This window comes from Zosterops lateralis (assembly GCF_965231275.1).
Source record: "Zosterops lateralis genome assembly, chromosome: 1".
Lineage (NCBI taxonomy): Eukaryota > Metazoa > Chordata > Aves > Passeriformes > Zosteropidae > Zosterops > Zosterops lateralis.
In genome coordinates this window covers 93,270,167-93,297,401 of record NC_139762.1, presented here as the reverse complement: position 1 = coordinate 93,297,401, position 27,235 = coordinate 93,270,167, and the positions used below count along the sequence as shown (strand labels likewise).

The window sequence follows — 27,235 nt, the reverse complement described above, 5'->3', positions numbered from 1 at the left end:
TCATCTCCCCAGTAACCTTATTATTAGCTTCTTGGTGTGATCAAGAGCCAAAGACATATTGTCAAATAAATATATAGAGTTGGGAGATAAAATAATAAAAAATTATTATTATTATTATTATTTATAATAATAAAAAATTAAAAATAATATTAAAATACAGAGTGAAAATGGGTTGTCTGGTTGACATTTTAATGTAGGTTTTACATCTGAAAACTTGGGCTGTGTCTTCTATTTTCTTGGTTTAACTACGTTTAGATTGAGTTTTATTTACTTTTTGACCTGAGTTAAATGTGTAAATGTATACAAATTAAATGCTGTTTATTTTGCATGTACTGTGATTAAAACCAGTTAAGCAAAGTTCTATGCTCCCCTCTGCAGTTTTGCTCTGGGGAAAGAAAGAAAAGATTTCTTAAATAATTCTTATTATATGTTTGTGATTTCTGGTATCAGAGAGTAACAAAGCAGAACATGGTTTCATGTCAGGCTTTCTAATAATTTAAGTGATTACATTTGGCAGTGTTGCTGTTTATTAATAAGATCCAGTACGTCCTGTTAAGACAAGCATAAATAAAATTGAAACACTGAAGAATAATAATAGCTATGCAAACACAGTTTATGTTGCAAGAAATCATAGTGAATAAACAGGTAGTATGTAAAAGAACTGTGTTTCATGGGAAAATTGAAAAATCATTAAAAGTAGTGTAGAAATAAAGTACTAAGATATTCGTAATCATATATCCTAAGTAGTGATTTTGTTTCATGATTTCATGGGGCTTGGAAGTGTCTTTAATCAATAAATTTAAATAAAGGAAGGCACTGCGGGAAGACCATGCAGGAGAGCAGAATACAGGGGTTAAAGAAAGGCAACAGAAGACTAAAACATTCAGCATTTCATGCAAGGCTGGTAAAAATTAATCAGAACTGAATTTAGTCTTACAAACTTCCAGCTGTTGTTACCCTTAAATGCTTAGATGTAAATTTAAAGGAGAAAAGGAGGAAAAACATTCGCATTTGTTCAGATCAGATTCTGAAATGTTTCTTTCTAAAGCAAAGAGACAAGTACTGTTGAGGTGGGAAAACTTACATTACTACAGTTAGCCGTTTAAATACTTTTAAATAAACTTTTTAAATAAGCTTTTAAAATGAATTTTTTTTTTTGTGCTCCCCTTTCTAACAGGGTCAGCAGTTCCCTGCTATACTCACAGATTCCAGTCTTGCTAGCCAAAGTGGATCAGGATCACAGCAAGTCATACTGGTGAGCCATACACCCCATTCAGAACCTGCAAACTCTGATGAAATAGCATATCAGGTAAATACTATACATTTCAGTATCTTTTGTGGTAAAGGACTTTCATTTAATCAAAATACTGAAATAATTTCTTTCTGTCTTGAATTATGAAGGCTGATGTCATTCCCAAACAAGGATTTTGGGAAGAGGTTCTCTATGACTTCCTAGTCACCCAGATTATGTTTTAAATCTTGAATTAAAACCCATTTTCTTATAGATATATATATGTATACATGCACACAAAAAAGAAATGTGATTAATAATGTGTTTCTTTCTACAAATCACATAATCATGTACTCAACAGAGACTGCTCCAAAAATTTCCAAGTAAGTTGGTATTTAGATAATAAAAATAGATACATTTTGGAGCTGTGAGGAAAAAATAGCACCTATTGGTACACTTTTTACATTCCCTTTCTGTATCCAAGTTGTTTTAGTGATGGTGCAACATAAAGTCCTTGCAACTTCTTATACCTTTGAATCACAATTGAAACTTCTACATAAGTAATACAGTTTTGGTATTAGAAAAAGTGGTTCAGACTTGTTTTCTTGAAGGCAGAATGAATGTTTTCAACCAGCCTGGTAGGGCAAGCTGTAAAATAGGAGAAATGGGAGAGGCAGATGGTGACTTTTTGTTGCTTTCTATGTTACTGTACTCAAGTTTGTTCTGTATCTAGATAGTTGAATTTGGTATTAAAAAGGAATTTGGTATTAAATTATCTGAAGAAAGTACTTTTCCCAGGCAGTTCTCACTAATTCAAACAATAATGCAGCACGCTACCATCCAATTCTATCAAATTTTGTTTGTTTCAGTACTTCTAGTGGTAGAGCTTTACTTCCTTATGAAAATAGAATCCCCAATAAAGAAGTTAAACAAACAGAAAATACTCTTCTCCTCTACAAATTAGAAATAATTTTTTTTCTGTCTGAAATGTTTTTGGCTTTGACTTTTGTTTGGTGGCAAATCGAGGATCATCAGAGATGTTCAGGAGCATAAAACTGAATGTAGAAAAGTACAGATACACACGTTCTATTTATGATGTGTTAAGTCAATTTGATCATAGTTATTAGTGTTGTTGTCTTAAAATGTATCCATGTGCCATTCTTTAGAGCCATGAAATAGAAATTTATATTTACATATAACTGACTTCTTTTGTGTCTCTAAGTTGCTTGCAGATGCTCTCCAAAAATTTGTCATGCTGAGGTAGATTTTGAAAAATAAACAAATGTGGATGTGATTAATGAAATTACCCGATAGTGTATTTGTAAATTGTTACAGGTGACAGAAGTTTCCCCTAATGTGACTAAAAGCAGTCAAGCAGAAAAAGAAACTCGTGGACACCAGTGTTTTGAGTGTAGCCAAACCTTTTATTCAGTCACCATGCTGACACACCACTGCAAAGAGGTTCATGGCAAGGAGCGAATACACGTTTGCCCCATCTGCAATAAGGCCTTTAAACGGGCAACACATCTCAAGGTATTTGGTAATAACAGTTGATTGTTCTCTTAACTCCTTTTCTTTTAGATTTTTCTGTGATATTACCAAAAGGTACCTATTAGCCCTTTGTCTCTGCTTTCCCTTTACAGTGTGAGAGGTGTGCATCTGAGAGAGGGAGTCTAAGTGATAATGTATGCACGGATAGAGAGGTCTCTTCTGGAGCATGGAGAGGATTTTAATGCATATATTGACTACAGAGTGAAAAATGTTAATGCCTGTCATGCAAGTAGTAGAGTCAGGAAAAGACTTCACTTACTTGATTTCCATGTGAATATCATCAATGCTAACCCTGATTTCCAGATAATCTTTTGGTATCCCAGGAAGTTACCTGCTTTAGAGTCTTACCATTTCATTTGTAGATGCTCTGTCATGTGAGTACAAGTGATAGAGGAAGCGTTTGTTTTAAAATGTCCTTACATTATTGCTGTTGTCTAGTGATATTTTCTGTTTTCTCTAGATTATGAACAGCCTAATGCTTCCAAGTCTTTTTTTAAAAAAATTAGTGGTATACCTAAGTTCTAATTGGATTGTAGAATATTTCTGTTAGGAATATTGGGCCCTACTAGACAAGTGCTTTGTTCGGGCCATTTTTCCTCTGAGAGATACTTAAGGGAAGTAATTTGAAAAAGAGCCTTAAGAAAAGAGTAAACATATTAGTTGCCCAGAATTTTACCAGCTTCCCAGAATTTATAGCAAGAAATTTTTGGAGCCAAAGGCAATGTATTTATTTACTTTTATATTATCTCTATATTTATATTAGCTTTTAGGAGAGCTCTTCAATAGATTTCTTTTCACTTTGATATAATATTTTCATGAAATATACCCTCTTTGTGAAGTTCACCTCCTTGAAGTGATCATGTCTGTCAGCTAGATAGACTGTTGGAAACTATCATATAATGTGTTTTGTAATAAAACCTCCAAGTTAGAAGAAACTTTCCAGGAAAAAACCCAAAAGAGTCTTGATACTTGTTTTCCTAAGTAATGATAACAGATTCCAAAAATCAGTCTCTCTTCAGTTTGTTTTCTTAGAACTGGGCCCAGGTTAAAGATATAACAAGATAACTTCCTACCCTAGTATGTTCCTCAGATTATTATCCATAACTGTTTTTTCAGGAAGGCAGCAATTGAAGTTGCAGTAAGAAGTTCAAGGGCAGTCACAAGAGACTTCAGGGCCTTGGGACAGCTTGTTGAAGGATCAGAAGCACAAGTAATCTTCTCCTCTATCCTTCCAGTTGCAGAGAGTGGTGTAGGAAGAAGCAGGAAGAGCTGGCAGATCAATAACTGTCTCTGAAACTGGCATCACTAGCAGAATTTTTAGATGGAAGATGTTTTAGATGATGGATTGGTCTACACAACAGCAGGCCTGCTGCAGATGTGTTACACTTGTCTCAAAGAGGGGAAAAGATCTTTGCTGAGGAGTTAGCAGGGCTTGTTTAGAGAGATCATCTTAACTAGATTTGTAGGGAGGAAGGGAGAAAACTAGACTTGCTGGAGATAAGCTTGAGGGCAGCACACCAGTGTTTGAGGATTCATGTGCCAGCAAGGCCCTACAAGCTCTACCCCAGTGCGCTGAGTACACTGTAGCACATTTGAAATGTCCCTGTGCTGGTGCTGCGATGCCGTAACCATCTCAGTGGAGGTAGGGGGAATGGTCAGTGACCAGCTACACCACTTAGACATGCACAAGTTGTCTATAGGACTGGATGGAATCCACTCAAGGGTACCAAGGGACCTGTCAGAAGAGCTTGCCAAGCGACGTTCAGTCATGTATGATGAGCAGTGCTGGCTAACCAGGGAGGTCCCAGTTGACTGGATCTTAGCACCTGTGATGCCCATCTACAAGGGCTGGAAGTAGGATCTGGGAAACTACTGGCCTTTCAGCCTGATCTCAGTGCCAGGAAAGATTATGGAATAGCTCATCTTGAGCACCATCATTTGGCACATGCAGGACAGCCAGGTGATCAGGCACAGTCAATATGGGTTCATGAAAAGCAGGTCCTACTTGAGTAACATGATTTCCTGTGGAAGTGACTTGCTCAGTGGAGGAGGAAAAGGCTGTGGATGTTGTCTACCTGGACTTAAGCAAAGCCTTTGATACTGCCTCCCACAGCATTCTCCTGAAGGAACTGACCAACATGGCTTGGATGGGTTCACTGTTTGCTAGGAAAAATTTGGCTATATGTCCAGGCTCAGAGAGTGGTGGTGAATGGAATTACATCCAGCTCATGGCTGGTCACAAGTGGTGCTCCCCAGGGTTCAGTACTGGGACCAGTTCTATTTAATATCTTTATCAATGATCTGGACAAGAGGATCAAGTACACTCTCAGTCATTTTGTAGACAACACCAAGTTGGATGGAGTGTTGATCTGCTGGAGGCAGGAAGGCTCTGCAGAGGGATCTGGACAGGCTGCATCAATGGCTTGAGGCCAGTTGTGTGAGGTTCAGCAAGGCCAAGTGCTGGGTCCTGCCCTTGGGTCACAACAACCCCAGGCAATGCTACAGGCTGGGGCAGAGTGGCTGGAAAGCTGCTGGTGGAAAAGGACCTGGAATTGCTGATTGACAGCAGTTGATCATGAGCCAGTGTGTGCCCAGGAGGCCAATGGTGACCTGGCCTGTATCAGCAAGAGTGAGGCCAGCAGGAGCAGGGCAGTGACTGTCCCTCTTTACTTTGCACTGGCAACACTGCATCTCAAATCCTGTGTTCAGTTTTGGACCTTCAGTTGAAGAAGGACATTGAGGTTTTGGAGTGTGTCCAGAGAAAGGCAGTGGAGCTGGTGAAAGATGTGGAGCACTAGTCTTAGGAGGAGCAGTTGAGGGAAGCTGGGGTTGTTTAGCCTGGAGAAAAGGAGTCTGGGGGTCACGTAACACTCTCTACAACTACCTGAAAGGAGGTTGTGGCCAGGTGGGGATTGGCCTCTTCTGCTGGGTAATGAGCAATAGGACAAGAGGAAATCACCTCAGTTGTGTTAGGGAAGGTTTAGATTGCAAAATATGGAAAAATTCTTCACTGAAAGTCTTTTCATGCACTGGCACAGCCTGTAAACGGAAGTTGTCGAGTCACCAACTCCAAAGGTATTTAGAAGATGTGTAGATGGGGCACTATGGACAATGTCTTAGGAGGCAGAGTTTTGTGGTAGACTTGTCAGTGCTGGTTAATGGTTGGCTTTGATCTTAAAGGTCTTAAAGAACAGTTTCATTTACCACTGGACCATCATGTACTAAATCAAATTCCACCCCTCATCAGACTTTTCTTTATCAATGTGTTAATAGCAGCTTCAGCTGTGAGCAGCCTTTAACAGCAAATTCAAAGATAAATATTGGGGTTTGGCTTAGGATTTTGGGAAGAGTTCAGTGATCTCTTACTCTGGTCTTCATTTTATACTGATAGAATTCTGGAGGTCACCAAAAATATTAAGGGCACTACCAAGCTTCAGGCTTTTCAGAAAAATCCAGTAAGAGTTAAGGGTATCAGTGTTTAGATGCCAGTACTTAACTGTATGGGGTTTTTTCCAAAAATGTCATTACCAGCAGTCTCACAATTATCCACAAGAAAATTGTCTTTAGAGATCATGCACAAACACCTCCACCACCCACCCCCAGTGTTAAGGCTTTTCAGTCCAGTGACTTCAGTTCCCCTTCTGATGTGGGTTACTGTCCTGTTTTACAGCTTCAGAGAGGAGAATCTTAAAATATGCACAGGCTGAACTATCCAATTTCAAGTGGCTCTGTAGTAGAGCTATCTGGAAGCTGACTGTTGATAGTAAACAATGCACTGCCATGATTCCAAGATGAAAGGAAAAAGGCCTTTGTTCCATGGAATGGAATGAAAGAAACTTTTTATTGCCACACTTTCAGAGGTGGTTACAATTAATGTTTCAGAAGCAATCGGGTATAAGAGTGGCATACTAATGAATGAGCCACTTCAAAGATGGTTTCCTGGTCTTACTTTTAAATTAGATAATGCTTGTTTGCTACCCCAAGATAATTACTCTCTGAAGAATATAAGAATTAGACAAATAAAGTAAAACATCACATGAACAATCAGTGAAATACTAATAATGTCTATAAAGAGATGATTGCACTTCAGAATGTTGCATTTCCATGAACTATTTTCAAAAATATATTTATTTTACAGGAAAAGTATAAAAGGTTCACAGATCAGTGGAACAGAGTTGCATCACAAACTGTTTCTTCAGAGAAAGTTGACAGAAAGTTTTATAGGGCTATCTGGATGATATGTTGTTTGCTTTCAAGTCAAAGATGGGGTGGGGGTTGTTGGGATTTGGAGGTTTGGTTTTGTTTGGTTTTTTGTTCGGGTTTTGTGGTGGAAGGAAGAAGCAACCAGCTTCAGATAATTTTTCTGAAGTAGGTCATATGCTTCCACCATTTCAATGCTTGAGGGGGTAAGTAACAAGATAAAACCAAAAGATTTTGTTTATTTCCACCTAAGCAAGGGTTTTTTAGAGATATCTTATTTTCTCAGAAGACCTTATATTATTTCCCTATAATACTCTATTATTATTATAATTACTGTGATAATAATATTCTTTCGTGTAACTGTCTCACTGATTTTCCAGTGTAAACAAATTCTGCAGACACAGTTTGCTTCAGTTCGTGGAGTGAGGAATAGGACTTCATAGACATCAAGAAGGCTTATTGTTTAGGTATAGTAAAGACTAATTAATAGTTTAGTCTGTAATCAAATAGACTAGAAAAGAATATCCACACACATTTTAGAAAATGGACAAGTATTTTCAGTATTATCTCACAGACAGTTCTTGATTAGACTTTTTTAGTTATATATATTTTTATTTATTTTCTTTTGTAATTTGATTTTTATATTGGTATTAATAAATAAATTTAAAATGAAAAAAGTTAATAGATATCATAAGATACTCTCCTAAGTTGCAAAACATCTGGGCCCAGCATCAGTGTTTTAAAACCACTGAAATTAAAACTGTTACTGATGCTTCTTCATGAAGATAAAACATCCTGCCGTCTTACTGTTAAGAACCTTAGTGATTTTATTTTCTGGTGTTTTTTTCAATTAAGAGTCCATCGTGAAGTGGTTCTGTTTACATCTTGCCATTGTGCAGCTGTGTGTGTGTATGTTGTGATAGTTACCTCTTTGAGGTCTGTGCAGTTTGGCAGTGTTACCAATTCAGGTGCTGAGGAATACCCACATATCAGACAAGGAGGGAGATGGATCCTGTAGAAGAGAGGAGGAAAAAAATCCTATGTTAGCTTATAATACACAGTTTTCAAAATACCTCTTGTAGATAAACAGAGCATTTAAAGAACTCTGGTTTAGTTTTCTGTATTTTATTTTGCTTCAGATAATTAGTAAAGAGACTAATGTATTCCATAAAGAAAGACATACAGTTATTGATGGAGCTTTTTAGAAGTGTAAAGATACCGATGGTTAGAGAGAGTTGATATGCAAAAATAATCTCTCATTGAAAAGAAAAAAAACAATGCAGGCTTCCATTTTCTTCCAGCTTGTCTGCTGATGACTAAGATCCTCTGCTTTTGTCTTCAAGGTGTGACTATATTTATTCAGTTAAGTACTGAAGTCTTTGTAAATGGTCTGAAACTATTTTTTTTCCTATGCTGGCTTAGGAACACATGCAAACCCATCAGGGTGGACCTTCATTGAGTTCCCAGAAGCCTAGAGTGTTTAAGTGTGATACTTGTGAAAAAGCTTTCGCTAAGCCAAGTCAGCTGGAGAGACACAGTCGCATCCATACAGGTGACACCAGAAATTATTTTTATCTTGAGAGGTTTTCTTATGAATTGTTATGTTATGTTATGGGTGTTATGTTTGGAGCCCTTGCTTATGCGTTCAGCTAACTGCTTTTAAATGTCAACTTAAGCTTTAAAAAACTAAGTAAATTTCTTACCTCAAATGTTTGGAAATTAAAAGGAGGAACAGCAAACTTAAAAACTTATTTGCTTCTCTAAGCTGATCTATATTTTGGGAGTGGCTGTACTGCAGTGATAATGTGAGTGCATGAGATTGTGTCTAAAGGTTTGTCACCCTTTGAAACAGATTAATAAAAGCATATTTTAAAGCATTGTTGGAAGTGATTTAAAGACACTGGTTATGATCATCCTACAGCATATAGAAGAATGTGCTAATGAGGGCATGTGCTCAGTGATGTTAAACAAGGGATGGGCTTGACTGTGATATTGACTGCTGTATGCACTGCTTCATTGTCACTGAGTTACTTCCACAGGTCATCTGTTTCTAATGCCAGTGCTTTAATTTGTTGTGTTATTTTCTACATACTCCACTTCTATTATTTTCTTCTACAGCTAATCTATAAAAAGTCTATATTGACTTCTCCTAGGGAGCCCTCATTTTCTGTGATGTAAGTGCTTTTCAGGTTGTAGCTTCTGCCCTGCTATAAGTTGAAAGCTGTACATAGGATGATAGCCCAGCTGCCCTCCCTGTTGCCTCCTGTGCCTGACAAACATTCTTAAGAGCATGAGTTCTAAATACAGGAATCATTTTGCTGAAATGAGTTCTTTCCTTTCCCTACCACTGCTACCAATAAAGAGCTGTCATGACTGCTAAACTCAAAGAGGATGGGGGAAAGTTATCTGTGTTTCTACTGAGCTGGAGGGGACCAATGAATTTGGCTGAATGTGCTATAGAATAGAATTCCCTCAAAAGGTTGACTCTCTCTTAGAGTGAGTCAACCAGAGCTTTCTCTTTCCCCAGAATCAAGCTGTTTTGTGGTTACTGTATTAGAAAGAAACATTCTGGTTCTACCAGAGTAGGAAAAGAGAAGCAGGAGTTAAAATCCAAGGAGATTAAAATACCACCAATAATTTGCTTTTTGCAAAACTGACTTAAATAACACAGACTCTTGAAAACGTTATTCTCACCTAGTTTAAGGGTTCCACAAAATACGCAGGAAGCAGGAAAGACTACGAGTTGTTTCATTTCGTGCAGCTGCCCTATTGTAATAGGCACAGAGCACTTCAGAGAGGCTGAGAACAAAGCAGAGTCCCTTTATTGATCTGTTTCTCATAAATCTTCACCATCATAGGAAGAGTTCTTTCTGTTTTGGAATAACTTGTAATTCACTCAGTAAATCCTGAGTGATTAGATATTGAGATATTTTTGGGGTTTTTGTACTAGGGGGCTCATGTGCTAGGCTGTAACAGACCTTGCTAAATTCATATTCATTTTTGTGTTTCAAGAATTTCATGCAACAGTAAGTCAATCCATATGATTGTAATTCTTTCAGAAGAGAATGTGTTGTTTTAGAAATCACTTGAGACTAAAAGAGTGAAAATGTGCTGCACAGAAGTATTTTGGTGGATACACTTACATAAACTATAGGAAAGGTTAATCTAAATCTAAACCGACTTGTTTCCATAAAGATACTGTTCTTGTCTTTGAGAGAGTGTTTGTGACTTTATCTTAACTAAACATTTTTAACCATTTCTAATGGGTAACACCTACTGAATCAATGGCCAGAAGGAAAACTCGTTATTTCTCTGAATATCTCTAAATATCTGGTTATTTAGGATTTATCAGTGAAGAGTAATTTCCTGAAATGTTGAAATTAGAGGGAAGCAGTTGCTTCCAGTTCTACCCATATCGGTGTGGTAATCCATTGCATCAAAAATGCTGTTCACCTTCACTGAATTAAAAAAATGGAATCAAAAGGAATCTTGAGGAAGCCTAGATTTCTCTCGAAACTAGTGAAAAAGTTGTTAACAAAAATAGAAAGAAAATTTGTGTGCTTTAAAGGACCTTCTGTTGATTGTCTGAGAGGTTGGATTTGGCATGCAGATGGGACCACTAACATACAGGTAATGAATGGTTTATTGGTCCTGTAAGGAAGAATTTGGAAAAGTGTTTTTACTCCTGCTTGTGCTTCATTGTGCTAATAACAAGGAGTATCTTAGAAAGTGCTTTTAGAAGTCCTTAATGACATACAATGTGTTTATGTCAGAGGTTGTAGTGTTGAGTGTTGAAGCAAAAGTCTGCTTTTGAAAATTAGGTATTTTTAAATTTTAAAATATTTTTAAGTTAATACATTCTTGTATTTATAGTTGGAAATCAGTAGTATTCTGGCAAAATTGGAACAATAAGCCTCTTCTGCTGAGATATGGGAATCACTAGTTGCTGTTGGCATAGGAGGCCACAAGTCCTATGTAGAATTACCAGGACACTTTCTTTGTTAACATATTTGACTTTTTAGTTTCTTAAAGGCATCAGTTTTGTTAATTCTAGTACGTGTCTTTATCTGCACTACTCTGCATGATGTAAAAAGGTGATGGTTTCCTTGAGTACAGAAAAGTCAAATTGGTAAATTGATTTTTTTTTCTACCTCTGTTAAATAACTTACCTAGGTGATAAATTGGATAGGAAAGATAATATCAGTGATTTAGTACTTCTATAACTATTCTGACATTTAATTTGAGATTTTTGCTGACAATGTTTGCAGACTAGCTATAGCACTGTTTGGAGAAAGTTTCAAGGAAAATGATGATGTCTATTTCATTTCTAGATCATCTTGATAGTTTTTACTGAATTCCAAACTGTATTTCAATCTTAAAAGGAAAAATTATGAAATACGTTTTTCTTTCTTATAAAGGGGAACGACCATTTCAGTGTACATTGTGTGAAAAGGCATTTAACCAGAAGAGTGCTCTTAAAGTCCACATGAAAAGGCACACAGGAGAGAAACCTTATAAATGTGATTACTGTGCAATGGGATTTACACAGAAAAGCAATATGAAACTGCATATGAAACGGGCTCATGGTTACACTGGTACGTAGCATGGTGGTAGTACTGCTGAGGGAAGGAATCCATGTGTTTTGTTAGGAGAGCACAGAGCACTTCCCTTAAGTTATTGAGGAATCAAGCACTAATAGCCAAAGACCAGAGTTGGTGAGCTAAGAGTTGCACATGCAACACAAACATCAGGTTGAAACATTAATTTGTTGGTTTTTATGGTTCCTTGTTTTTTATGTGGACCCCTGTGTACAGAAATACAGAGTTGAAAAATTATTCTAGGAAAGCAAAATAATACATTAGATTTTTTAAAAAGTTTTTTCCAAGACCATCTAATGAATTTACAGTATCTGAAGTAATCGTTATAATACTGTTCCCATCCTGATTCCTTTATTCCCAAGTGCTATATTTGCATTTTTCTTACACCAAATCATACTCACTTGCGTTTTTCTCTTGTACCTTGGTAGGTCCTGTACAAGAGCCTGCGAGTCACCAAGAACAAGAAGGAGAAGACATTAGTCGTGCTTTGAATTTAGAAGAAGTGGTACAAGAATCTTCAAATGAATGGCAAAGTATAGGCAATGTTTTTCGATAACACCTTGAAATTTGAAAGTTAAAAATGTTTCTGGCACTTGAACTTTACAGTTAAAGCTTCAACCATTGAAGATACTAACAATAGAATAATAAATTAGAGGGTTTTTAATTATTTACAAAAGTTACCTAAAGGATGAATTCTTTTTTTAAGCTTGTAGAAGAATATTGGGAAAACTTAATTTGATCTGTGCTAAGTTGTCTGTGAATCAATGAACTCAGGTAATAATGTATACAGTTTCATCTTTGAATTCACAGTCAGTATATCTATTTAAAAATAAACTGGAACTTTCTATCATAATAGAATGATTCCCATTTTTAATGGAGATGAATAACTTCACAAGAAAATCATGAAACTGTCAGTCAACTATTTTTTTAATGTGTTTAAAGAAATAATTGAGATTGGAAATGAAGTGTTGCAGTTGATGATGCATGCAGTATAAAATAGTGGAGTTTTGCCCTTGGTTTTTTTTTCCTTACAAAGCACAGGTAAAGGCTGTATTTCTTTTGAAAGCTTTCTTTTTTTAGTGCATTTTGAGAATTTGTTGGAAAAAAATAAAATACTGCAAGCTCATGGCATTTCTTGAGTTAAACTCTTGAGAGGGAGCATGTTCATTTTCATTCCAACCACAGAGGCAGATAAATGTTAGTTTTTGCAGTAAAAGTCTTGATGTTTTGGACTTGGCAATAATTACTTAAAAAGAATCCTAATGAGAAAAAGTTCCAGTAAAAGCCTCTGTTGTTGTTTGCTGTACTGGGTCAGCAGGTCCATATCTCAGTATCTGTGGAAAACAGCCATATACTAAATCTGTGAGGTAAACAAGTTCAATTTTGTGCTGGCAGTGAGAAAGTTAGGTGCACACTAGGTCACCTATACTATACAATGTTTCCCAGTGCTGTAAACAGTTATCATTTTGAATCTGTAAATTCTTTATCATTTTCTTTGTGGATTTTGGAAATATGTTACATTTATTTGTTGTTTAAGTCATTGTTTCAGCAAAACTACCTAGCTGACTGAGTATTGCTTTCAAAGGTGCCATTTGTTAAGTATATTCATAGCAAAGAAACACTGGAGTAAAAGCATAGTTGTCTGTTAGACATTCCAAAGACAGAAGCTGTTTCCTTATTTTTGCCTTGTTCTTTTGAATTTTATTTATGTTACATATATATAGATATATATATGTGTGCTTATATATGTATATATATATATTTAAAGTTTATGAGCCTCTGTGTGGCCAGTCAGTATATTTTGTAAATACTAATCCCAGTTGCAAGGAGTTCATCTGTTTGGTTGCCACAAGTACTTCTAGATCAGTGGTGGATATGTTGTACTATAATTCAGACCTGGACTTTAATTTACTTTCTAAAAGATAATTGTTCTCAGATCCAAAAAGCCCTTTTCTGTAAATATTGTCTATATTCTGTCTATGATACAAACTAGTTATTTCAGATTGCTGAAGCAAATGGCTGTTGGTTTTGATAGGGCATCTCTTAATTCTTTTGTTAACTGTTCAGCATATGTATATAAGTAATATAGTTGGTGACATGAAAATAACACTTTTGTTATGTGGAATATTTAATTGAAAAACATGCTAAATAATATTACTTTTTTCCAAATTCTGTTTCGTGTATTTTTTAAGTATATGATTCTGGATTCTAGGAGACTGGAAAAACTTTGTTTACAGAAGTGCATGTTTGAATATTGGATGTAAAGAATAAAGTGCTTCCAGTAGTGCCTTCCCTTCCAGGCAGCCTGTGAGTGTTTCAGCTGTTGAAGAAAGACGTTATATTTTACAGTTGTCTGGCCTCAAGGCATAGCACACTGTTTATCTGTAATAAACAGTGCAAATAAACAGAGCAAAATGTGCTGTGTTGCATGTACCATATATGAACTTTTTTCCCCTCTTATTTGAGGGAATACTGTATAAATGCACAGAGGTCTTGGAACTAGGTGATCTTTAAGGTCCCTTCCAAGCCAGACAATTTAATGATTCTTTGATACTTGGTACACACAACCTAAAAGCTGATCTCATGAGTAAAAAGGTGGCATTTTTAAAGGGTCACTTCTCAAAGTGTTACACCTTGGTTAGAGGCAGTGAGTCTGTAGCAAGCAGTGTTAAATAGTGTGAGTTATGGAATCAGCTGACATTTTTTTCCTGAATTCAATTTGCTACTCCTCCAGCACTTGGAAATCATTTCAGCTACAGTAATAGACTTCTAAAAAATTTCTTTTTAACATTGTTTTTGATTTGCTTCCCTGCATCCTCTTCCCCCATGAACTTCAAGTGTCTTGACAGAAGTTTTTGCAGCCTTGTTAAGATTGAGTTGGAGCTTTTCAGAGCAGTGCATGTGTTGATGTTCAGAACAAATACAGACAAGGTAACCAATATGTTGATATTTTCAAAAGCAGTGTTAAAGCAGACGTATTATTTAAGGAAGCAGAACTCTTGTTCTGACGAGTGCTTGAAGTGCCACATTGTATAGTGGGTAAATGAACAGTGCTTGGGACAGCCTCTGTTCTTTCTGGTTTAATGCAGGAGTAGGCTTGTGCTAGCCGTGGGGTTTTTCGCTTGTGTCTGCTCACAATTTCTTTTGGTTCATGTCTGTTCCTTCAGTACATTAAATTATGCACTCCTGGTATTGGTTGTGCATTTCTGTTTCAGGAAAAATCCTTTGCTTACAAATCAAATGGCCATTTAAACTCCTGGTTTTCATCAAAACTACTAGTCTGTAACTAAAAGAATAAATTTCAGGCTAAGTTTTAATCTTTTGTTGGTAAAACAATGTTTTCAAGTACTGTACGTATTTCTCTAAAGGAATTAAGTCCAAAAAAGCCACTTCTGATCCTCTGAGAGAGATGACTGAAGGGAAAGAAGAGGAATGAAGGCAAGGAAGAAGTTTTGGTTAAATTCTGTTACTCTACAGTGCAGTATTTTGAAAGATATATTTCTCTGTGGTTTTTACCTTAAATATTCTTTCATATTTTTGAGGGCCATTTGCACACAATTGCTCATGAGAAGGGGGCTGGTTTTTATTGCCTGTTCATAGATATTTTATGCCTTGTAATATCACTCTGGCCTGTAGCTGTCACTCTGTAGACACTGGCATTCCGTAATTCTTGTGTCCTATTGTCAGTCTTCTGAGCCATGCAATGTCACTAGAAATCTATGTGCAGGGTCTGAATATTATTCATTAACTCTGTGGGGGGGAGTTGGGAAGGGGGGAATAAACCAAACAGACCTAAATATATATATATATATCCTTTTCCTTTGTAAAAAAGAAAACTGGCCCAAGTTTCATTTCAAGTTGATTACTTTATTTCAAGTGACTATTTTTAAAAGCTGTGTTCCTATAAGAACAATATGTGTTCAAATTAAATCAACTATTATGTTGCAGAGTATACATCTGAATGAAGCTACAATAGAAAAATACACATAGCAACCAACGAAGATAATAGATGTAATATGTGTGTCTGCTTAATAATTTTGGCAGTTTTGTTTTCTTTAGTCTCTATGTATTTTCTATCATCTCATCTTCCATTGTTTCATATTAATGGACACTGATTTAAACCTACAATAGATTTAGATGTGAAATGCAATTAACATATATACTTATAGGTAACTTTTACTGGGCACTTATTAGGAATGCTGTTTCAACCTAGGAAGCACTAACTGTAGTCTACAGTGCATAGGCTAAAACTGAAATATAAAATAATTAATCTGACACTTAGATGACAGTTTGAAGAAATGGTAAGTTTAAGTAATAAAACAGTGCAATTCAGAAGAGCCTTTTATTTCCCTAAGTGTGGTTGGAAATACCATCTCCACACATTCATTTTAGTAATTTGTGAACAATTCCTATCTAAATCTAACTAAGCTATAATTTATTTCTACGAGGCAACTACAATACAACAGTTAAATGTTCACAGTAGTTTACTATGAATTTGCTTTGGTGTACTGCCCTTAATAGGCATCCAGATGTTACTCAGGTAAAAGATGAGCCAATCAAATATAACACTGCTGCAATACCAAGAAATCTAATGTGAGATGTGCAGGACTATCTAAGATACCAGTACTGAAGGGCTTTCTTTCGGAAATTAGACTTTTTTTGTTTATATGCTTATTTACTTATTGTGCTGCGAAGTTAATGCTGTTGCAGCAGAGTTTATGTGAAGCACCAGTGACATCCAGTGGTCACGTGTGCAGTCTTAGATGTTTCTCTGGGAATCTCCCTTGTTTTGTAACATTAGTCTAACTCAAATTTGAAATCCTCTTTCTCTCCCTCATCTACTCTTTATTCTAATGGTTTGGATGCAATCAGCAATTCATGGTATGGAAAGAATTTCCTTATTGCTATTGCTCCACATCGTATTGATTCTTCAACATCTGCCCCCTCCCACACTTCACATGCCTTGAACTCCCAATGTTTGATAAACCTTTCCATGACTGCCTAATCCTGTTATGAAAATAAATTATTCTGTGAGTGAGAGAAGGAAGATTAAAACAAAACAAAACAACAAAAAAAGAAAATTTGGATAAACAGTCCTCACAACTTCTGCACATGTTGGGGTTTTTTTTGTTTCTAACATCAGTGTCTCAAAAATTCATTAACAGCAGTGCTCAGTATCCAAGACATTATAGCTCTTTATTTGTAATTCTGATGTTCACTAAAACGAAACCAGAAGAGTTGAGCTTAAATTAGGTGCTTGGGGAGAAATAAAGGAGTCCAGCATACAGTTAGGGCATCCTGAAGAAGAATGGGTAAAGTCAGAGATCTTGTTACTTCATATAAAATAAGGAAAACATCTAGCAAAGCTACTTTTTTATGTTCCTTTCATTCAACTGTTGCTCAGGGATTGCCAATAGAAGTTTGTGTCATCTACTGCATGCAGAAACTAACTGGCATTAAGTAATGGATTGCATCTATCTAGGTAATTGTGACAGCTGTTACTAATTTTAAGGCAGTTATATTATGAAGCAGAGTACATGATCCTTGGATGGCGTCTTGGAGCTTCAGCGCCTAGCAATGGGGGAACCAGACCGCGATCCAGGTCGGGACCCAGAGCCTCCCTGTGGAGGGAAGAACAGAGTTGCATTAATTAGAAATTAATATATGTTTGGGGCTCTGCATTGAAAAACATCAATGTGTTGTAAGTATGACAAAATTTTGAATACTATCTAATGAAAATAGCATGCAGTTGCCTCTAGTATATCACTAAATATTAGTGGGATCTTCACTTCAAAGAGAAGATTGATTTTCATTGACTATATAAAGAAATAGTAATTTATGCCTCCTGCTGTAAACAAAGAGTCTAAATCAAATGGGCCTGAAAAAACTTGTATCAAAGTTCCAGAAATTATAATGGCTGGGAAAAGGTTATCTAAAAAGTAAAACTGGTGTATGTATCTCTCAGATATATATATATATATAAAAATATATAAATCTAAGCTAAAATAGCTGTGATAAATATGCAAATAAGAGAATGTTAAATTTCATGAGAGATCATTAATGTGTATTTTCAGATGTTGAAAGGATGAAATTTTACAAATAATGTCAATATATAGCCATAGAATAGTTGATGTACCTGAACCCCACTAAAACTACTAAGTGCACAGTGTGAAGACTTAAAATGTGTTTGATTTTTACCTGAGCCTCTGAAGAGATCATTCCTTTTCTCAAATTGCAACATAAGAATTCCTATTACTTCCTTGAAGTTTTTGTGCTGCCACTTAGTGCTGCATTTATTTGGAAAACAACTGTACAATGGGAAATATAAGACCTAAACTGTTTAATAGGAAAAATATGTTTTTTGCTGCAGATGAAGGCACTGTTACATCTTCTGTTGCAGAGAGGAATAGTAAGAGGCTGAAATGATCGGCTCTGCTAAGGATCTCAGACCTTCTGACTTGAAGCTGACTGTTGATGGCATCTTCATGTGCAAATAGTGCACTGGGTGATTTGTTATGAATTCACTGCCATCATTGCCTTTGAGGGAAAATACAGTCTTCCCTAAAGTATCTACCAGTGGATGTAGTGTGCTTTTCATGTGTCTATTTCCTGACATAGAATGTGAAAAATCCTCACAACTGATCTTTTTTAAACCCTGTTCTGTTCTCAATTATTGCCTGTGTTGTTGTGGCTGTGCTGTGCCTTGAAATGGGGAATTGAACCAGACTAAAGATAATCTGACCAAATGTTTATTTCTAATATGACAGCTTTCTAATTTGTCCCACTTTGTGGTTTTGTAAGTTGTGATACTGACACATTGTAGGAGTTCTCCCACCTGGGGTGGCAACAAGCAGGGACTGCTGAAGTTGTTACTGCATCCAGATATGTGTCCAGAACTGCCCTGTACTACCCTTTTCTGCAGTTTATCAGTTCTCTTTCATTTTCACTATCCTAAATAATTTAGCAGCAATGAGCTGTGTCATCTCCTTTGTCTTAGGTATTCCAGATCATTTTTGTATTCAGTAACAACACTGATCCTGGTGCAGGTCTTTGTGGGACATTGTGGACTTACCTTCTTTCCTGATGGCCATGAACTGTGTATTTTTACCTTTGTGTCCTATCATGTGAGTAGTCCCTAAGCCACAAAAGAACGCTTTTGGTTTATCCATACAAATCTAATTCCCTCAGAAGCTTTAAGGAGATATGGTTGTTTCAAACATGGCAGGTTTTGGAGAGGTTTGCCTTCTCTTTTTCCTGGTTCAATTTCTTTGTACTTAAAATTCAGTTGTACTTTACCAGTTTAAAGATTCTGGAAAGAGTGCCCTGGCCCTCATGATAGGATCCCTTGTGTCCCTTATGAGCAGATTTATGCTCATAGAATTTTCCGCTTCCATATCCTGGCTTGTGTGCTTCACCACCCTGCAAAGAAAGATTTTAATGCATATTGCAAATTATCACATTCAAATTATCATGTGCACATTGTAGTCTTTATTTGTGATCACTGTAGTGTAATACTCAAATGAGGAATTTGGAGGTTGTTGAAATAAAACAATCTTTTATGTAATAAACAAGGATGAAGGAAAATGTTAGAAAATTATCTGAATAGATTAAAACCTGAGGGAAGCATCAATCTGCAAAAAATGAATTCATATTCAAAAATTAAATACTCAGAACATTAACCTGTATGACAAAACTTAAAATGTTTTAATTTCATGAGTTCTAGGATGTCAAACACATCAGCTAATGGGTAGTGTTCTGATAGTGAAAGAAATGCTTAATGGCTTGAAGGCTTTGATATTTTGTCTTAAAATGCCAGTAATTTACATGCCATCTCATATAAAATCAAACCTGTGGTAGAGAAGTAGAATTTAATTAATTGTGAGAGAACTGTGGGAAGAACTCGTCTAGGAATTGCTTAGGCAGATCACTTCTAACTGACAGGAAAGGTGGGATAAAATACTGAGATTAGTGACAGCATTAGTTTTGCAGGCTGTGTAAATGCAGTTGCAAAAGTGGAATAAGCACCTATCTTGTCCCAGCCCTCCCTCTCATTTTTGTCCATCCCAGGAGAAGAAAAATGCACCAGATGGGTCTTCCATGAGCCTTTAAAGGAAGAGAGCTTTGCCATGCAGTGGATTTTGCTCCCTTTGTGCTGAAGCAAAAGAAATTACTGCTGCAAGGGCTGTCAAATTGCAGGATAAGAGCAAGCAACACAATTACCATCTTAAAGTGCTGTGGAAGGAGGAAGAAAAGTGGAACAGAAAAAGCAAAATAGCAAACTTGAGACAAAACAAAATTATCACGTTGCTGCAGCAGCTTGAGGCAATGGAGCAAGATATGCTTTGGCCTGGTAAATAAAAGGGCTGTTACCAAAAGCACATTCATCACCTACCCAGCTAAATCTGGTGAGGGATAATCCTCTTCCCTGTACATGCAAGAAATAGAAACAATGACATGATGATCACTATGGAACACAGCATCTGGGTCTGCCATACACAGAAGAAGTTGAAAAGACAGCCAAGATTATGAAATAATGGCCAGATAATCAGGCAGGCAGGAGTTGAGAACAACAGTCTGTACAGTCATTTCACAAAGCAAAAAAAAAGGCAAAATTGTTTATTGTAATTACTAGAACTGACTTCACTAGCCATGGTTTCTCAGTGTTACGTACTTCAAAATCCCACTGAATTGAGTAAATGGAAGGGCAACTCCTGGTTGGTGGGACTTGTTTGAAGCATTACCTATTGTTAGTTCATTACACAAAGCAATCACACCATAAATTGAATATAAAAACCCCTGCAAGTGGCTTCAGTTAGTCATGCACAAAGTCAGGAAGTGTGTGAGGAAGAGAACCATGGCTTTGTGTCTTAGGCTCTTTTTTTAGATTGTTCCCAGTGATACCTGTAAACTTCTATTTAGTGCCATTAGAGACGGTGAATCAAGCTTGCAGTTGAATTAGTGTGAATTAGCCCATAAATGCCTTGAGTCCCTGAAACTGCTTACCTTTGCTTGCATTGGGGGAGGTGTACGGGGTGAGACCTAAAAACCAACACAAGATTGTGAAGCAAAGGCAAAAATATTTCAGAAATCATCAGGCCTTTTGCCCATTATCCATGTGCTAAAAATGGGAATTGCATTGAGAAGCTCCTCTGCTGTATTAGTCTTGCCTAGAATGCACTGGATTTATGTCTATCTCAAAACAGTAATAATTCCTGAATACTGCCAGTGTTAAAGACACAAGGACAAAACCTGTCTATGGTGAAGCTGTATAACTGACATGGTTAGCATTTGACTATGCGGATGGAGGTTCTCATGCTTTTTTGGTAGCATTTCAGTATTTCTTGTCTTCTAGGTAAAAACTATTTTTGTATTTGAATGGCATAATGAGCTCAAAAGGCACAGTGCAATTTGAGGCTCATAATAAAGGGTAATGATTGGGGAGTGTTTGTTTACTGATGGATCATAAAGAAAAAAAAATTTTGGTGCATAAGAGGAGGGGAGACTTACAATGTTCTTGAAGAAGTGGACTACAGGGTTGTCATCAACAGGCCGGCCATGCTGAGATCTTGGGGGGATGGACCCGACGTGGTGGCTGACCCTGGCTGCATGTATGTCCTGAAAAGCAGAACAGGCATGTGGCCCAGTCAGCTGGGAAGGACAGCTTAGCAACCATGGCATGAAGAATCATTTTTGAGAGTGAAACCAGGAGGAATATGCTTTGGAAATCTACAGAGATTTCCCCCTACAGTTGTCAGTGCTGTGAAATGGCAAATACACAGTATGTATGTGCACATATGTTGTGCATATATATGGATGCACGTGTTCTTGATGTTACAGTCCAGTGTGGAATTAAGCCTCTTATTGGAAAGTTTAGGTAACAGAAACTTTGTAATTTTCCCTAAATAGGAGATTTTTCTTAAGTAGGATCATAGACTGCGATTTTAGAAAATAGACCAAAATGTAAAAAAAAAATAAATTATGTTGGATCATTCTGCATTGGAAAGCAGGAATAGATTGGGTATCATTTTTAGTTCCCAAAGGCTATGTAACAGTCATGAGCTGCAAGAGCTGTTTTTTTTAGAATGAGGGAATCAAGTGAGGGTGACAATTTCTATTTCAGGAGGGCTTTCTATTTTCAATAGAGCTTCCTGAGCAATAGTCTAAATGATGTCAGATATGTGGTTTATGACATTGATTTCCATTGGAAAAAAAAATAACCAATGCAGAAAAGTTTGGCTGGTTTTTATCAGGGTTGGTTTTTTTGCATGCTGATGATATCTGGACAGTTAACTGTTTTAAAAAGCAGGAAAATAGGAATTTTGGATCTGTGAAATCTCTAGTGTCAGGCAGTCAGTCCTGCTTATATTTCGGCAGCAGTTTCTACTTGGTTGCTAGTTCCAGTGTAGCCAAAATAGTGAGCCAGTAGTGTTTAGAGCACGTTGCTTCAGTCATGGTTTTGTCTTGTTAATCTACATTCAAATCACCCTTTGAAACCTGCTGACTGCCTTGTCTTTAGGATAAACACCATGGTGTTGCAGATCTCATGGGCTATGGATTCCCACAGGAATGGAGAGAAATTGGAATAATAAGGTTTTAGAATCTAGATAGGGTTGAATTTCTTGATTTTGGCATTCTGATCAATTATTAGGTACTAATGACTTGGCTTATTGGAAAGGTTATTGTACTGTAAATACAAAGTTTCTTCTGCCTGCAGTGCCAAATGTCATCACAGGCTTCAATTTTCTCCTCTTTCAATGTGTATGAAGCAGTAGCAAATCTGAAGTAATTTTTAATGGCTGTTCTTGGTGAGTTTCCTGGTGTTCAAAATAAAGTGCTTTCCATTCATATTGTCATCAGCAAACTTAATCTGTCTTCAGAACCTTTGAATATTATTCTTTACTTGTGACAGGTAATTTACATGTTTCTCCTCAATTCATTGTTGAAATTACTCTTTCACCTCTGGTTTGTTCTTTCAACTTTTAGACTCCTAGAGACAGAAAACAAAATCCAGTGGTGTTTTTCAGACGCTGCTTAGGTTTATGTAATAACTGATGTCTGTAGGTGTTAAAAGGTAAATTCTAATGGATTTGAAATTAAAAGAGAAATCTGATTTATACTGCTATGATGGGCTGCTGAGATGGTGTGATATAAGTGGGCTTTTTTGAATTAACTCAGTTTAACAGTTACCATGTGTTTCATTAATGCATTCGGATCATCACTGTTACCTTTAAATATGTTTTAAGTGCTTGGCTTTAAATAATATTCTTGTTAAAATCTAATAGGAATAGAGAAGAGCAACTGTGTTTTAGGAAAGGATGTAATTTACTTATTTCTTTGTGTTAGTGGTCTCTTTTGCCAGGGGTTGGAGTGAGTTCTCCCCACATCTCCTGCAATGTTAGGAATTTCAGTCTTGAGAGTATTGCCAATAAAAGGCATATTTGGCTTCCATAGCTGTACATTGTGAAATGTACTTGCCAAGTATGAGCATGAATTCAGAGCCCTTGAGTATTAGTGGTGAAGTTTAAAATGAAGGTGCCTCTTGTTTGTGCCGTTAAAGAAAGTTTAAACATACAATAATTTTTCAGCAACTGAACAGAAGAACGTTTTTCCTGTTCCCAGCTAATATTAGTGAAATATTTGACCTCAGTTAAGGATCTCAACTAAGTCAACTTTGCTGTACATTCAAAAAAGCCAAAAAGAACCCTAAAGCTGAATGATCTTAATAAAAAAGATTTGCCAGTGCTGGAAATTTAAGCAGTAACTAGGTGATCTCATGACAAAAACATAATTTGCAACTTTGCTGTGAAATCAATGGTTTTTTAAAGGATTAATAATCTAAAGAAGAATTCTTTAAAATATACATAAATACCCACAGTTACCCTGTAAGGGGAGTGATTTTTTTTTAAACAGATCATGGTTCTTTCTGGTGATGTACAGGAAAGTTGCATTGTTTTAATGTGTCACGTACCTTGGTAGTATGGTGGTATGTTGGCCACTAAGACAAAGAAAAAAAAAAAGAGAGTAACTGTGAATGCAGTTCAAAGAAAACATGCAGGTATTTTAAGTTTCAACATTAGCTGTACATTGGAATTGCATTCCCTGTGTTAGCCATGTACTTTCACATCAGCATAATTACATTTACTGGCACAACCTGTATTAGTATCTTGTAAGAGCTGTTAATAAAAAAAAAAGTTAAATTGCCACTCTTTTAACAGTATAGGCTCCATTTGGGGTTTTGTGCAATATTACATTTTCAACTGACCTGATGATACCCAAGTCTGTGTGAGTGGGTGTGTATATATTCATATATGCATGCTTTTCAGTGTTGTGCAACAACTGGCTTTGAGTATAGAATGGATAAAAACTACAGTTAAGCAGTTACAGGCTTTTTTTATTTTCAGTCATGAAATCCATCCTTGACTTTGCTTGCTATAAACAGGATATGCCAGATCTAGCACCTCAGATGCATTGGGGGGGACTTTAAAATGCATATTATAATCTCTCTGAGGACTCTCATCCTCTACAAGAGGATTGCTTATAGCTGAAGATTTCATATGCATGTAAATAGCGCTAACTCCTCATCAGTCCATGATATGCATTTGTGACAATAACAGTATTAAGGTACTTTTGGAGTACTTGAATTTACAGCTTTTTACAATTCCTTTCAGTATCACTATTGTGTGCTTCTGTTGCCTACGTTAGGATGTGAGATGAAAATCTGATGTACATCCCATGCTGTTTCTGTACTAGCAAAATCCATACATAGGAAATATGGAAATAGCTGATTTAAAATGCTGTAAAACCAGGTAAAGATGGAAAACAAAGAGCTTTATCGTGGGTTCAGTGGATTTCATGGTTTCCCAATGGCTTTTCTTCACAAGATATCAAATAAGTTGCTGTGCATGAATTTAAAAGATATCATGTAGGTTGTCCATAACGCTTAACCACCCCCACTAAGACACTTGGAACTGTACTGGTAGACTAAAATTACCCTTTAAGGATAATTATCCCATGATGAACACTGTTCTGTTCTGTGGGAAGAAAAAGGTGGAAATTCAACAGGCGGTTTATAAGCCACTCAGCTGATTTTGTGTTAGTCCTTGAAATGGATTCTGGATCCAAACTCTAATGAAATTCCTATCCAGGTTCAAACTGAGGTAGTCAGTATGGTTTCTAAATATGTATACCAAACAGGAATTGAGATGCATCCTTTCAGTAAATATATATGCTTTTTTTTTTCCTTATTTTAATAACATGGAAATCTGTGATACAGTTTAATGAGAAATCTGGCAGGCACTCGAATACAGAAATTGCTTCATTTTGAGATTTGGAGGGGATTTGTCCATGGGCCTTTGTGTTCTGGGCATGGCTGACACTTCGTCAGAACCTTCCAATGCTGCTATCCCAGCTCTCACCAGGCAGCGACAGAATACACAGCCCATGTGGGATGTATTTTTCCATGCTTGTTCTAGGAGTAATATAACTTCTGTGAGCATGCACTGCAAAATCAGAGCTGAGTTGTACTGGTGGTGTTCGTTCCTTCTTCATGTACAATCCAGGTTGGAGTTTGCTCTTGGTGGCAGTGTTTGTCCCAGGCTGTCCACAACTTGCTGATCTGTTACCAAAAACAATCGGAATGCTGACGTCTTTCCCACTGGCTGATCTGGTGGTGACATTATAGTTAATTACCTAATTCAGCAGTCTTTTTTAATCACTTTAGGAAGGATGAGCCACACATCCTTGTAATGGTACTGTTAATTTTTACTAATGTGAAAGTTAAGACAGAAATTAAATTACTTGCTCAAAGGTATAGAGGAGAATTGGCAGGAAGAGAGATGTAAAATGCAGGAGATTCTGCCTTTCAGGGTTGTGCTGAGATCAGTCTTTGTCTAGAAACAGGCGATGAACAAAAAGAGGAAGAATTCTTAGCAGAATGACAGGAATAACAAATGTGGCAGTAAAGAGTAGAGATGACTGAAAAGTAAGAAACATAAGAAGGAAACAATGGAGAATACTCCCCAATTAAGAGAGGTGCCAGTTAATAATCCAGAACCACATTTCTCCATAACCCTGTTACCCCTTAACGCCTTCATGATTAATGTTCATAAATTAGCAGGTGAAAGAATTACTGAGGAAAAAAGAAGAATGGGGCCAGTTTTTCAGGAGAGTTCTGGTTTATGATGGGACTCAAATGAGAGACCAGTGCCATCATACCTTTTGGGTTTTTTCCCTTTCTCCAGTTTATTCCATTGTTGTGACACTTGATAAATGGTTTCAGAGGCAAAACCCAGTGCTTTGACTTGGCTTTTTGGAAGCCTTTTTTCTGCATTATTCTAGCATGAATTACTTTATTCAAATATTCTTCATGATAGAAGTTCTTTATCTCGTTGGACATAGTCTCTGATGCATACTCAGTACTGTTCTGTTATTTCATCCAGTTGGTATCAATGACATAGATTAATCTTTGTTGAAATGATCAATGGTTTGGGTGGGGATTTTCTTGACTGGTTTTGTTTTGGATTTTGTTTGAGAATAATCACTCCAGAAAAAAAATCCAACAACCACCCACTTTGGTTAGTAGGTATTCTCCAAGTAGCTTCTGCTACCATCAGATTTCACAGCCTTAAGGACTTTACATACGCAAGATATGGAAGGCATCCTGCACTGGTATTTACCATGATCAGTTTCTACTGCTCACATGTGTATTTGGTGGAGGTGCATGTTTGTTGGTGCTGCTACAGCAAAATAATGTAACACAGGGGGTATGGCCATTGGTAAAAAAAGCAGACATTTGAACAATTTTTAGATGTCCTGTTCCCTAGTTTTTCATACAGTCATGAAGGTAATACAATAAGCAAGATGGGAATTATTTGGAAAACTAAGCTATAAATACCAGGTGTACACTATCACTTTACAGCTGCTGGCCAGAAGAATGTTACTACACCCTTGATTTATGGAAATCTCAGATCGCATGCACTCACCCATTCACCCACAAAATATTTGATCCGTTCTCATCTTTGAAGGATTGGCCCAATTCTATTTCTCTTCTGCCTTTAATAAGTAAACAAGTGACAAGCTAAACTCTCATAGAGGTTGTTAAAAGAACTATTGCCTGCCTCAGCATAACTTGTAGAGAGAGTGTAATAGCAAGAAGAGTTTACTATTATGAAATATTTAGGCCTGGCATGGTTAATAGCATATTTCTTTGAAAGAAGTACTGTGGTAAAATTTCCTATAATATTGTTAGTATAAAGTGGGGAAGATGGACCACTCCAAGCCTGAGGCTTGTACAGTTTCCAAGGCACATTAATTTTATGATGTATCAGAAATGTAGAAGCATCATAAGCAAAAGGGGAAAGAGAGCTAAAGATCATCTTGGGTCTGCAGCAGTAATTTGTGCTTTACCAACATTTTTAAGTTGATTTGTAAAAAATTCAGTAAAATCACCTGCCAGTGGATGATTTCTCGTGCAGCTCAGAAATGAAACCAAGTTACATCGGAGTGTAATGTGTAACTGAACACATCTAACTGGAGACCATTTCAGGAACATGGTGAGATATTTTGCCTCAGTAAAAAAGGTGAAAGCCAGCAACTGTCACTAATGCTATGTGATGACAGAGGTGCAAAACAAGGTCAGGGGAAAAAAAGTAGTAAC

At 36.7% G+C, this 27,235-nt stretch overlaps 2 protein-coding genes across 20 annotated transcripts in view; one reads left to right on the top strand and one right to left on the bottom strand.

Moving 5' to 3' along the window:
• ZNF236 (zinc finger protein 236) overlaps window positions 1-13,883 on the top strand; it is a 73,618-nt gene extending 59,735 nt beyond the window's left edge. For 2 of the 5 annotated variants that reach the window (XM_083865042.1, XM_083865041.1), the window contains exons 29-33: window positions 1,178-1,309; window positions 2,567-2,764; window positions 8,405-8,534; window positions 11,401-11,577; window positions 12,009-13,882. In XM_083865042.1, coding sequence (XP_083721168.1) covers window positions 1,178-1,309; window positions 2,567-2,764; window positions 8,405-8,534; window positions 11,401-11,577; window positions 12,009-12,136 — 765 coding nt within the window. In that variant the 3' untranslated portion in view covers window positions 12,137-13,882. Of the gene's footprint in view, window positions 1-1,177; window positions 1,310-2,566; window positions 2,765-7,362; window positions 7,450-8,404; window positions 8,535-11,400; window positions 11,578-12,008 lie in introns of those variants that run through there. The other 3 variants (XM_083865043.1, XM_083865044.1, XM_083865045.1) reach the window with 3 other exon arrangements.
• A 1,562-nt stretch (window positions 13,884-15,445) lies between these two features.
• MBP (myelin basic protein) overlaps window positions 15,446-27,235 on the bottom strand; it is a 109,879-nt gene continuing 98,089 nt past the window's right edge. For 13 of the 15 annotated variants that reach the window (XM_083885035.1, XM_083885022.1, XM_083885031.1 and 10 more), the window contains 6 exons: window positions 23,549-23,575; window positions 21,088-21,195; window positions 20,584-20,619; window positions 19,973-20,005; window positions 18,877-18,999; window positions 15,446-17,201 (listed from right to left, as the gene is read on the bottom strand). In XM_083885035.1, the coding sequence (XP_083741161.1) occupies window positions 17,145-17,201; window positions 18,877-18,999; window positions 19,973-20,005; window positions 20,584-20,619; window positions 21,088-21,195; window positions 23,549-23,575 (384 nt within the window). In that variant the 3' untranslated portion in view covers window positions 15,446-17,144. The remainder of the gene's footprint in view (window positions 17,202-18,876; window positions 19,000-19,972; window positions 20,006-20,583; window positions 20,620-21,087; window positions 21,196-23,548; window positions 23,576-27,235) is intronic. The other 2 variants (XM_083885026.1, XM_083885027.1) reach the window with 2 other exon arrangements.